The 12,807-nt window shown below is 37.9% G+C and overlaps 1 protein-coding gene across 5 annotated transcripts in view; it reads right to left on the reverse strand.

Moving 5' to 3' along the window:
* EPB41 (erythrocyte membrane protein band 4.1) overlaps window positions 1-12,807 on the reverse strand; it is a 191,917-nt gene that overhangs the window by 102,963 nt on the left and 76,147 nt on the right. For all 5 annotated transcript variants that reach the window (XM_080801110.1, XM_080801108.1, XM_080801109.1 and 2 more), the window contains exon 2: window positions 3,194-3,671. In XM_080801110.1, coding sequence (XP_080657236.1) covers window positions 3,194-3,671 — 478 coding nt within the window. The remainder of the gene's footprint in view (window positions 1-3,193; window positions 3,672-12,807) is intronic.

Here is a 12,807-nt window from a genome sequence, read left to right on the forward strand (position 1 = left end):
TTATAATTACTGGCTTCTAAAAAGCCCAAAATAGTTTTCTCCTTCAAACAGTATCTCTTTGGGGCACCTGGGTGGCTCAGTGGGTTAAGCCTCTGCCTTTGGCTCAGGTCATGATCTCAGGGTCCTGGGATCGAGCCCCACATCGGGCTCTCTGCTTAGCAGGGAGCCTGCTTCCACCCCCCTCTCTCTCTGTCTGCCTCTCTGTCTACTTGTGATCTCTGTTTGTCAAGTAAATAAATAAAATCTTTTAAAAAAATAAATAAACAGTATCTCCTTGAGATTTATTAACAGTACTATTTTCTTTCTCTTTATATATAAATACCTGCATATAATCTATCACAATTCTGATTTAATAAAGTTTCAATGAATGATACTTCAGTTAAATCTAAAGTTAACTTTGTCCACCATCTGTTTCAGCTTCAGTACAAATGTTACGATCTTTAGATAAAACAGACCAGCCCCGATTCAAATGCTAACTAAAACAAAATATGGATTTTTTCCCTACATAAAGCAGAGGAGCAAAAAGGCAGTTAAAAACTTCCTCAAAGTACAAGGCTTCCTGAAAGATAATGTGATTTAACTCTTTTGGTATTTCTAAAATTAAATTAATTTAATGATATTAAAATATGTAAGGTTTCTTTGTCTTTACTGTTCATATTAAGTAGTAATAACTAACATTTAATGAGTGGCAGGCAATGTCTTAAGAGCCTTCTGTGTTTATCTTTTTAATTCTCTAATAGCCAAAGGAGGTGAATTTTATTCTCATTGCTCAGAGGAGGAAACTGATAAAGCAAAAGTGTCACTCGGTTATAATTTTCTAGACTGATTTCATAGCTTACAGGTTTATTTATTGATTTTTAAAGATTGTATTTATTTATTTGGCAGAAAGAGAGAGAGCACACAAGTAGGCAGAGTGGCAGGCAGAGGGAGAGGGAGAAGCAGGCTCCCTGCTAAGCAGAGAACCCAATGCTCAATACCAAGACTCTGGGATTATGACCTGAACCAAAGACAGACACTTAACTGAATAAGACACTCAGGCACCCCATATATGCATGTTTACTATTACACTATACAGTAAATCTTCTTTTCAACTTTGTTTCACAAATAGCAAGTATGTAACTACAACTTTATCTTTAATTTTACTGTTAGCAGTTTTTATATACAAGTATTATTTCTAGAAATAGATGTAATATTTTTAGAAAAATCTAATTAAACTGTGTAGCCCAAACCTGAGACCTATACCAAAAACATATAGGATTTATATTTTTAACAATACAAATAAGCATGCTCACATGCTTCAAAAATAAAAACCCCTTTAAAATAGCTTTTAATTTGTTTTAAGGCTAAAAACAAATGGGATTCCTAGAAAATAGTTTCAGTTATACTACTAATACTTTTGAATATTTTTTTTGGACAGATAAATTCACAACCCATGTTTAGTACGTGCTATATATGTACTTGTTAAATTTTAATGTGCATCAAATTACCCAGCAATCTTTGTTAAAATACAGATTCTGATTCAGCAAGTCTGGAGTGGAGCCCGAGATTCTGCATTTCCAACAAGCTCCAATGCTGCTAACCCAATGATCACTCTTTAATAGCAAAGCATAACTGTGACACAATTAAGGCCCCAAGCTACTGTATATTACAGTAGTAGGTGATATATCAAAGGTGATATAAAGAGCTAGCCTTCCTTATCTATAACTAACACTCTGGTAATATGATCTGGTTGGAGAAAACAATAAAAATAAGGCAGGCATGGCTCAAACCTAGCACATACTTCTGGATAGCTTGAATCTACTACATAGCTTTTTTGAGGACTTTCATAAAAGGACCACATTTGCAGATATACTGTCCCACTCCTAAGAATTCCAACAAAATGAACTTTAAACCACCTCACCTTTTCCCACCTCTCATTAAAAATCTTGGACTTGCAGAATGGCTAAAATTAACAAGTCAGGAAACGACAGGTGTTGGTGAGGATGCACGGAAAGGGGAACCCTCCTACACTGTTGGTGGGAATGCAAGCTGGTGCAGCCACTCTGGAAAACAGCATGGATGTTCCTCAAAAAGTTGAAAACAGAGTTACCCTATGACCCAGAAATCGCACTACTGGGTATTTACACTAAAGATGCAAATGTAGTGATCCAAAGGGGCATGTGCACCCAAATGTTTATAGCAGCAATGTCCACAAAAGCCAAACTATGGAAAGAACCTAGACGTCCATCAATAGATGAGTGGATAAAGAAGATGTGGCATACATATATACAATGGAATACTATGCAGCCATCAAAAGATATGAAATCTTGCCGTTTGCAATGACATGGATAGAACTAGAGGGTATTACACTAAGCAAAGTAAGTCAGTCAGAGAAAGACAATTATCATATGATCTCTCAGAAATGAGGAACTTGAGACACAGGGCAGGGGGTCATGGGGGGTAGGGAGTCAAAAATGAAACAAGATGGGACCAGGGAGGGAGACAAACCACAAGAGACTCTTAATCTCAGGAAAAAAACTGAGGGTTGCTGGGGGGGTGGAGGGTAGGGAGAGGGTGGCTGGGTGATGGACATTGGGGAGGGTATGTGCTATGGTGAGTGCTGCGAATTGTGTAAGACTAATGATTCACAGACCTGTACCCCTGAAGCAAATAATACATCATATGTTCATTAAAAAAATCTTGGACTTGGGGTCACCTGGGTGGCTCAGTGGGTTAAAGCCTCTGCCTTCAGCTCAGGTCATGATCCCAGGGTCCTGGGATCGAGCCCCGCGTCGGGCTCTCTGCTCAGCATGGAGCCTGCTTCTTCCTCTCTCTGCCTGCCTCTCTGCCTACTTGTGATCTCTGTCTGTCAAATAAATAAAACTTAAAAAAAAAAAAAAATCTTGGACTTGTTTCTATTATCACAGCTAATTGATATAAGGCTGAATAAACCCATTTGATAAATAATTCTTTCATTTTGTTTTCTTTGCTCTATAAAATGTAAATATGAAAGTACAGAGTACATCTTCTAAAAAGTCAAGTTTCCATTGATTACATTAATTTCTTCACAACAGAAATTCCAAAGCTTCGTGTTATTTATTCTTATCAATGCCTAAGTCAACTGGTTAGTAAGAAATAATGGCAAATGTTATGAAGTGAAAAATATAGTCAATACAGTCTTCATTGCACACCTCCCTCATTCATACATCCTTACCTGTGTTTCTGCACTGCTTAATGAATGAAGATCCAAGGATGGGTCTGTTTTGAGTTCAGGTTCAGGAGCTGCAATTGGGGCTTTTAAAATGATCTCTTCATCAAGACTGGTTCCAAATTCTATCTCTTTCTGACCTCCTTCACATTTCTCTTTAGCTGACTCTACGTCTTTGCCTTCTTCCTCAGAAACCTGAGACTTTGGCCTTTTGAGAAATGAGGAGAACAGCCGTGACAGGCCCCTATTTTCTGATGTCCGCTCCTTGTTCTTGGTTAAGTCTTCATGTGTAGGAGTATCTCCATTAGATGTTTTCAGCTTCTGCTCACACTGATTATCTCCCTCAGCTGCCTCCTGAGAAGCCTCCTCCAGCCGAGTTTCTTGTTGGCCTGAATTTGTGGCTCCCTCACCTTCTTCCTTCTGTTGTTGGTGCTGCGAATTTTCAGCTTCAGCCACTAAACTCTTTTCTGTTGTCATGATGTTGCTATTAAAAAGAGAGGAGAACTCTTATAATCAAAACTGATTACTGTAGGCAAAACCCTAAATCATGTCAAGTGTGCCAAAATTAATATATTTAGGTATTTAATCACCCACAGACAGTACTCCAGTCCATTAAGCATGAGACCTTCCAATAAAGTACAAAAATATCTCACCTATACATCCCGAATAAATTATTAATGCTTTCACTTGCTAAATATATGCACATGGAGAAATTACCTTACCCCCGAGGGCAACTTAGTGAAATGCATATTTCAAATTCAATGCTCTGACTGTATATAGCAAATACCCTTTTATCTTTCCTAAAAAAGATCTTATTTGTATACCATGCTTTGAGGGTATCAATCTAATAAAGGTGCAAAGTTTGCAGGAATTATTCTTTGCAAACATCTCTATACCCCAAGAAATGATGAGATCAAAAGGTCCCCAACTCTTTATTGTTCTTTTTCTTTATATTTCTTAAAATGCATAGACTTCCCTACTAAGAACAGCACATGAGAATTCTGATCATTTATCAGAAAACAATGACAAGTATACAGTTAAAGTAATCATCAAAAAATCCTTACATTTTCATGTTATAATACTAAATTACAGTCTCTTGCAGAAGTATCCTCCTTTAAGTTCCTTAAGACCTTTATTCTTCTGAATAATATGATTTTCCAGGGCCAGCATTTTTAAGAATAGACAGTGAAATTATTACGATAGAGAAAAATAGGAAAATAACAGAAAAATAAAGAAACAAAATAGAGAAGAGAGATTTAGGGGTGCCTGGCCGCATCAGGAATGGGCTCAGTCTGTTAAGCGTCTACCTCTGGCAGAGGTCTTGATCCCAGGATCCTGGGATTGAGCCCCACATTGGGCCCCCTCATCAGTGGGGAGTCTGCTTCTCCCTCTACTCCCAGCTTGTTCTCTCTCTTGCTATCTCTGTCTTTCTCTCAAATAAATAAATAAATAAAATCTTAAAGTTTAGAGAAGACAGATTTAGAAAGCAAATGCTGAGTGCAAAAGAGAGAAGGCAGGCACACTACAGAGCTCACATATTTCAAAACTGTTGGTTTCTAGCCTCTTGATCTCAAAATCCCAGCATTATTAGTCAGGTCTCACAATCATAGCCAAAGAACATTGTCACATCTAGTTTACTAAAGAATAACCAGGGAACCTGGGGGGCTCTGTTGGTTAAACGTCTCATTTCAGCTCAGATCATGATCTCAGGGTCCTGGGATCAAGCCCCAGAGTTGGGCTCTGTGCTCAGCATGGAGTCTGCTTGTCCCTCTCCCTCTGCTCCTCCCCTTGCTCATGTTCTCTCTCTCTCTAAAATAAATACATAAAATCCTAAAGAAGAAGAAGAAGGAGGGGGAGGAGGAGGACAACCAACACACAAGAAACGTCTGTGACACCAGGAAATAAAGTTGACTGTTAATGATCTTATACTTTGATTCACTCCTATACTTAAAAGCACTCCACTCAAAAAGTAGCTTTTACATTCTCTTCACATCTGCTTCACATTATTTAGATGAAGTAATTTTATTTGAATGTTCACAATCCAAATTAATGAGCTATATTTAGCTCATTACTTTCTCAGGCTCTTCACACTTGCTGTTCTCTCTACCTATGATGCATTTCTCCTGGCAATTACTTTAAGCAATAAAAATATGAAAATATTTTAAGCAATAAAAAGTTCAAAGCACATTTTCTATTCTCATTTACTAAGTCACAAAAATTACTCTGTGCTAATAAAATATGCAGTTCAGTCTTCATAAACACTACTTAAAACATTTACCAACCAATCTACATTCTTAGTTTATTATACCTGAGTGAGTTACATTTGTACTTAAATAAAAGAAATAAAATTGTCGTCAGTTCCTCCTCATATTAGGAGTAGGCAACTGACTTTTCTAAAAGTCTTCTTTAATCTCTAAGTAATCGAACCGCCAGAAAGAAAAGCCAGATATCAAACTACTATTTATTCTAGAAGAGTAATGATTTGATTTGATAGCATCAGTTTACTTCATACTTCCTTTGCAAAAATAAAGAGAGGACAGAATGAAAACTTAGCATTATTTACCATGGGTTTCAGATACGACTTTATCATTCACCCATGGAAAAGGTTCTGAAACCACTTCTGTATTAAAATCTTCCCATATGACAGATTTTGCAGCAAGGTCTCTCATAAAGACCTATTTTTAAAAATTACAAATCTTTTGTGAAAGTTCTAGCAGATATGAAAGCCACTTATGCCCCACTTCAAACAGTCTTTTATTTGCATCTTTCTGTAAACGAAGAGTATTTACCTATTCCTGTGTTTTATAATTTTTTCGTAGAGTTTTAAAAATAGAAAAGATCCTCCAAGGATATTCCTATAATTGCTTTCACATGAAAGGGAGTCTCTAAGAAAGTAGCTGAATGAGTAAAAGTACTCAATTGTTTAAAAAAAATACACACAGATGGTAACAATCCATATGCTATATATGGACTTGTTAAATTTTAATGTGCATCGAATCACCTCGGAATCTTGATTCTGATTCAGCAAGTCTGGAATGGAGCCTGAGATTTCGCATTTCTAACAAGCTCCCAGATGTTACCAGGGCTACTGGCCCAATGACCACTCTTTGAGTAGCAAGATATAAAAAAAAAAAAAAAAAACACTATTACTTTTGGAATGTACTCAAAATGCCTAAGAAATAAAGATAGCAAAAAGCTACTTTTAGAAAGTAGAATACAGGCAGTGAAAAATACTTGACACAAGAAATGCTCAACAAATGCCCACTGAATTAATGAGTGAAGCAAAGAAGGCAACACGTTGTTAAACACGGAAGCTGAACCACTAACATGTTTCAGAATTCTATTTGTTGCTTAATCAAAAGGCAATTGAAAATTTTAACTCTAGAGCTATGGCAATTCCAAATTGTCCAAGTAGTCATTACACTTGCCCAGAGTCAGTGTTCTTGGTATCTCCACTGGTATGATCTCTTTGACACATTTAGAAATGAATGATCAGGACATATAAATGAAGTGAGTCAACAAGTTTATACCTTATGCTATGTTCACAAGTGTGGCTGTCGCCTGTCCCAACACATTGCCATTACAATATCATCAACTGAATCCCTTATGCTGTGTCTTTTACTCCCGTGACTTATTTATTCCGTAACTGGAAGCCTGTATCTCCCACTCCCCTTCACCCATTTTGCCCAACCCTCTAACCTCCTCCCCTCTGACAACCATTAGTTTGTTCTCTGCAATTATAGGCTTATAGGTCTGATTCTGCTTGTTGTTTGTTTATTCATTCACTGTTGTTTTGTTATTGTTTTAGATTCCATTTATGAATGGAATCATATGGTACGTGTGTTTCCCAGTCTGACTTATTTCACTTCACATAATACTCTCTAAGTCCACCCATGTTGTTGTGAATGGCGCAACTCATCCTTTTCATGGCTGTGTAATATTCCATTATATATAGTTACCACATCTTCCTTATCCATTTCTCCACTGATGGACATTTAGGTTGCTTCCATATCTTGGTTATTGTAAACAATGGTGCAATAAACATAGGAATGCATATATCTTTTCAAATTAGTATTTTCATTTCCCTTGGGTAAACACTCAATAGTGGAATTATTATATAACATTGTATGTTAACTGTAATCAAATTTTTTAAAATTAGCTACCAAGACACTATCAAATCACCACATTTTAACTCTCTGTATAGCGCTTATAGTCTAAAATTACCTTGCTTATTTACTTTTCTTTTTTCCTTTTTTGAATTGTCTGCCTTCCATAACTGAATGTACAGCACAAGAGGAGAGCATCTCTGTCTTATTTAGCAGAAACTCACAAATACGTAGACGTGTCTGATTAAATATTAGTAGCTCAATAAATATTTTTAAATAAAAAAGACATGATTAAAGAATCAGAGAATAACATCTATCAATGCAAAACTGACACATTCTGCCATATAACTGGACATGTGTGAAAAACTGAACATAAGTAAAAAATGAATTCAAGCACAACATAAGGAACAGACATACAAGCAGAATGACAAAAGAATTCTACTGGAAGGAACTTTGGGTAATATCATATATTCAATACAGGAAAACAATCAGGAAATCAGACAATGTAGTTAGTATTCAGCAATGATGCTACAATTCAGAGTATGCAAGGAAAATAAAAATAATTTATTAAGGAAAGTTTTCATGCATGTTCTTTCCAGCCATGTACACATGGGTAGCAACATTATCTAGTAAGCCCCACAAAAGCAAAGGGGAGTGGGGTTAGAGAGAATATTAAAAGCAAACAATAAACCAGGCAACTATCTCCAGTTAGCTCTGAGGCTGATCAGAATTAAGCAAAAACTAAACAGCAGAAAGAAAATATCCTATGGACCATTTACTAAAAGCTCAAATAAACTCACCCTGACAAATCTGTTATACCTGCAGCCAAGTTCTTCCTGTTACAAATGATAAGATGGGTAACCAGAGGAAAAGATATAAAGAAACCAAGCAGCAAAGACAGGATAAATGCTCTATAAACAGGCCCTTCCTGTTTGCAGTAAATGATATCCCTTTCATTCTGGATACAAAATTCAAAAGGAGGTATCTATTTACTTAATGTCAGAAAGAAGTCTTTTGATTTAAAAAAAAATCAGCACTTTAGACAAAGCAATGAGTTCCCATTCGATCTCAATCCTAATCTTTCAACCCTTGGAATTACACCCCATTTGGTATAAAACAAGATAAACTTGTTTTAACAGTGTGCATCTGTTGACTTCAGGCAAATCAGACCTTTAAAAATATGATACTGAGCAGATCTGCAAGGGCCAGACAATATCTTTCTTCTTTTTTGTACCTCTCTCTAACATTAGTACAGTCAGTACTCCATTAATGTGTCTTGGGTGAATAACTTTGAAAAAAACACTACGGTTTGGCACCACTAAGAAAATTCCTTAGGATCACCATTTATGGATGAAGTGTAATGATTTAGGTATTAGTAATACTCTTCAAGTTAGCTCTGTGAACATCTATCAAGGTTTACTGAGTATTAATCATGTTTAAGGTTTGGGTTTAGCAACTGAAAAGGGACCCAAGAAGAATAATACACAATTCTTAGAGAGACAAGTTTGAGTTATGCCACTTTGCTTATTTAAAAAAGACCTACATGCGGGCACCTGGGTGGCTCAGTGGGTTAAAGCCTCTGCCTTCAGCTCGGGTCATGATCCCAGGGTCCTGGGATCGAGCTCCACATCGGGCTCCCTGCTCAGCAGGGAGCCTGCTTCCCCCTCTCTGCCTGCCTCTCTGCCTACTTGTGATCTCTGTCTGTCAAATAAATAATAAAATGAAATCTTTAAAAAAATAAAAAAATAAATAAAAAATAAAAAAGACCTACATGAGTACAGATCTTCCTCCACTTATGATGCAGTTATGCCCTGATAAGCCCATAGTAAACGGAAAATGTTCTAAGTTGAGAGTGCACTTAATACACTTAACCCAGAGAACATCATAATTTAGCCTACCTTGCATGTGCTCAGAACACTTACATCAGCCTACAGTTAGGCAACATCATCTAACACAAAGCATTATAAAGTGTTGAATATCTCACGTAATTTACTGAATACTGTACTGAAAGTGAAAAACTGGTTGCAGAATGGTTTTAAGTGCATTGGTTGTTTACCCTCATGCTTGCATGGCTGACTGTGAACTGTGGCTCACTGCTGCTACTTCTAAAGATCACAATAGAGTATGGTATTATATACCACCAGCCCAGGAAAATAGCAAAATTCAAAATTCAAAGTATAGTTTTTATGGTATGCATAATAGCTTTTGTACTATTGTAAAGTCAGAAAAATTGCAAATCAAACCATCGTAAACTGGGGACCATCTATGCCTGTTTTCACTAACTGAAAGAAGTCTGAAGAGGATTTGCACTTTTACGAAAGAAGTGGAAAGCGAAAATGGCATTCGGCATTTGTTTGTGGTTTTTTCTTTCTTTTTCTGGAGAAGGGAGGCCATTAATTTATTAATTTCTCTCTTTTTTTTTTTTTTTTTTTTTAAGCAGCTTAGCATGGAGCCCAACATGGGGCTTCAACTCAAAACCCTGATATCAAGACTGAGCTGAGATCAAGAGTCAGATGCTTAACCAATGGAGCCACCCAGGCTCCCCCGGCATGTGTTTTGCAGGAAGCCAGTACAGAGGCAGCACATGCCCTAAGCTGCAATAGGATGGCACCACCAAGCTGCTTTTCAGGAACTACACTCAGCATCTTAGCATCAGGTCACTATAGTTTTGAACTGTGTCTATAAGCATCTGTGCTTTGTCTCAACTTACTTTCTGTATCTATTAGCAAGATATGTCCTAAAATATTGGAAAAGCTTTAAGAGTGGTATTATGCTAAGCAAAATAAGTCAATCAGAGAAGGACGATTATCATATCAGCTCTCTGATATGAGGAATTTGAGAGGCAGGGTGGGGGGTTGTGGGGGAAAGGGAGAGAAAAAATGAAACAAGATGGGACCAGGGAGGGAGACAAACCATAAGAGACTCTTAATCTCAGGAAACAAACTGAGGATTGCTGGCTGGGGGTGGGAGGGATAGGCTGGCTGGGTGATGGACATTGGGGAGGGTATGTGCTATGGTGAGTGCTGCAAATTGTGTAAGACTGATGATTCACACATCTGTACCCCTGCAGGAAATAATATATTATATGTTAATAAAAAATACAAAAATATATCTTATTTATTTGAGAGAGAAAGAGCACACCAAGCAGGGGAGAAGGGCTAAGGGAGAGGGGGAAGTAGGCTCCCTGCTCAGTAGGGAGGCCCAATGCAGGGCTCTATCCCAGGACCCTGGGATCATGACCTGAGCCAAAGGCAGACATGTAACCCACTGAGCCACCCAGGCACACCTAAAGAAAGAACTTTCAATTAGAGTGATCACAAAAGGCCATGTGGAAAAGGTGGTTTGGTTTGTTTTTTTTAAGTAGGCTCCTTAAGTAGGCATGAAGCCCAACACAGGACTCGAACTCATGACTATGAGATCAAGACCTAAGCAGAGATCAAGAGTCACTTAACTAACTGAGCCACCCAGGCCACAGAAAAGGTGGTTTTTAAGTTACACTTTGAAGGGTGAGTATAAGATGTCAATGGAAAGAAACTTGAAGTGCCAAGGGCAAATGGAATTGCAGACAAGGAAATTGGCATGACTAAGAATACTGTAACTACTCAGGAACTAGTAAGTAGTCCTGACTGGTTGGAATAGGGCTAAAAAAGGGAAATAGAAGGAAGTAAGGTTAGAATAGAGTTACCACTCAAAATTAATTCTAACAGAAATAATAGTAGATAGTGTTTACTGAGTAGCTACTAAATACCACCCACTATCCTGCATACTGTACCGTGTTATATTACAACTACTCCATAAGGTAGGTGTTTTTATTTCCCATAAAAATAAACAGGTTCTGGAAGGTTAAAAAAAAAACCTTTTAAAAATAAAAAAATAGTTTTAAAATAAAACTGTTAATACACAACAGGGTAGTGATTCTACTGTAAATTCCTAGAATAGTATCTGTCTTTCTAAAACTTAGTACTGCAGATGCTCTACCTCACTGTTCTCTGCTCAAGAAACTTCTGTTAATTTATGGACAGGCTAGGGGCACCTGTGTGGCTCAGTTGGTTAAGCAACTGCCTTCAGCTCAGGTCATGATCCTGGAGTCCTGGGATCGAGTCCCACATTGGGCTCCCGGCTCCATGGGGAGTCTGCTTCTCCCTCTGACCTTCTCCTCGCTCATGCTCTCTCTCACTGTCTCTCTCTCTCTCTCAAATAAATAAATAAAATATTTAAAAAATTTTATGGACAGGCTGTTCAATCTGGCCAAGACCACCTCCATTCCCATCAGTTTCAGTCCACCACTCATGTACATCTTTCTCTTTCCGCAGAGTGTATGTGAACAGGGAATGGGGAGAAAGTGAAAGAAAAGGAAAGAAGACAGATTATGAAAGACGTGAATAACATGTTTAATAGTTCAGACATTAGAGGTTGGTTAAGGGCTGCCTTCAGCTCAGGTCAAACACTCCCCCAAAAAGGCCCTTGCAAAGGTCCCTACATTGGGCTCCACGCTCAGTGGGGAGTCTGCTTCTCCCTCTCCCTGAGCCACTCCCCACCACTCTTTCTCTCTCTGTCAAATAAAAAAAATAAAATCTTAAAAAAAAAAATAGTTCAGACTTTATCCTGAAGGCAGTGGAGAACTACTGCAGGTTTTTAAGCAGGGAAGTAGGTAAACAAAGTAGAAGCGGGAGAGGTTAGAGTCAGAGAGAAACTCAACGCATGATCGGGTAAATTCAGGTTATCAGGGAAATAATTCACAATGATCCCTAGGGAAGCTGAAACTAATACAGGGCAGAGAAACTTGAAAAGCCTTGCAACCAAAGCTTAAGAACTACCGTTCCCCTTAGTTTTTCTAGCTGATTTCATTAGCATGCTTCTCATTAACCCAGGCAGTCTCCTGTCTCATTCTGAGGCATTTTTATAACACACCTTCCTTGACCCACTCTGATAAATGGCTTAATGAAAGAGATATAGCAATAGAACCAAAACAGAAGAGAGAAAGAGGGGTGGCTATCTCATAAGCATCTCAATACAACATGTCCAAAATTAAACTCTTGGTTCTCTCTTTCTCCTATCCACAATGAAGAGCTTAATCCTACCATCAAGTAGCTCAAATCAGAAAACAAAGCACAGTCCTTGTGTCAGCCTTGTCCTTTTCCCTTCCCAGTCCAATCCAACTGTTATTCTGTAGTCTACCTCTAAAATGTATTTAGAATCGGTCCATTTTTCTCCTTCTATACTGCTACCATGTGTGTGCAAGTTTCCTTCACTTCTCACCTGAATTATAGCCCCTTGAATGATCTCTATGACCTCATTTTGTTGCACTTTCCTCCTATCCTCTATATTCTAGTCACACTAGCCAAGTGCTTTCCTGACTTAAGACACCTGTGCATGCAATTTCCTTAGACTGGAAGATACCCTCCCCCCTGCAAAATGCCCGGTGTCTTCGCCAGACTTTAAGTTTAACTGAAGTTTCAGCTTGAATAATTCCTCCTCAAAACAACCTTCCTCTAATATCTACAAAGTCTCCCT

The sequence above is a fragment of the Martes martes genome, assembly GCF_963455335.1.
Source record: "Martes martes genome assembly, chromosome: 4".
Classification (NCBI taxonomy): Eukaryota; Metazoa; Chordata; class Mammalia; order Carnivora; family Mustelidae; genus Martes; species Martes martes.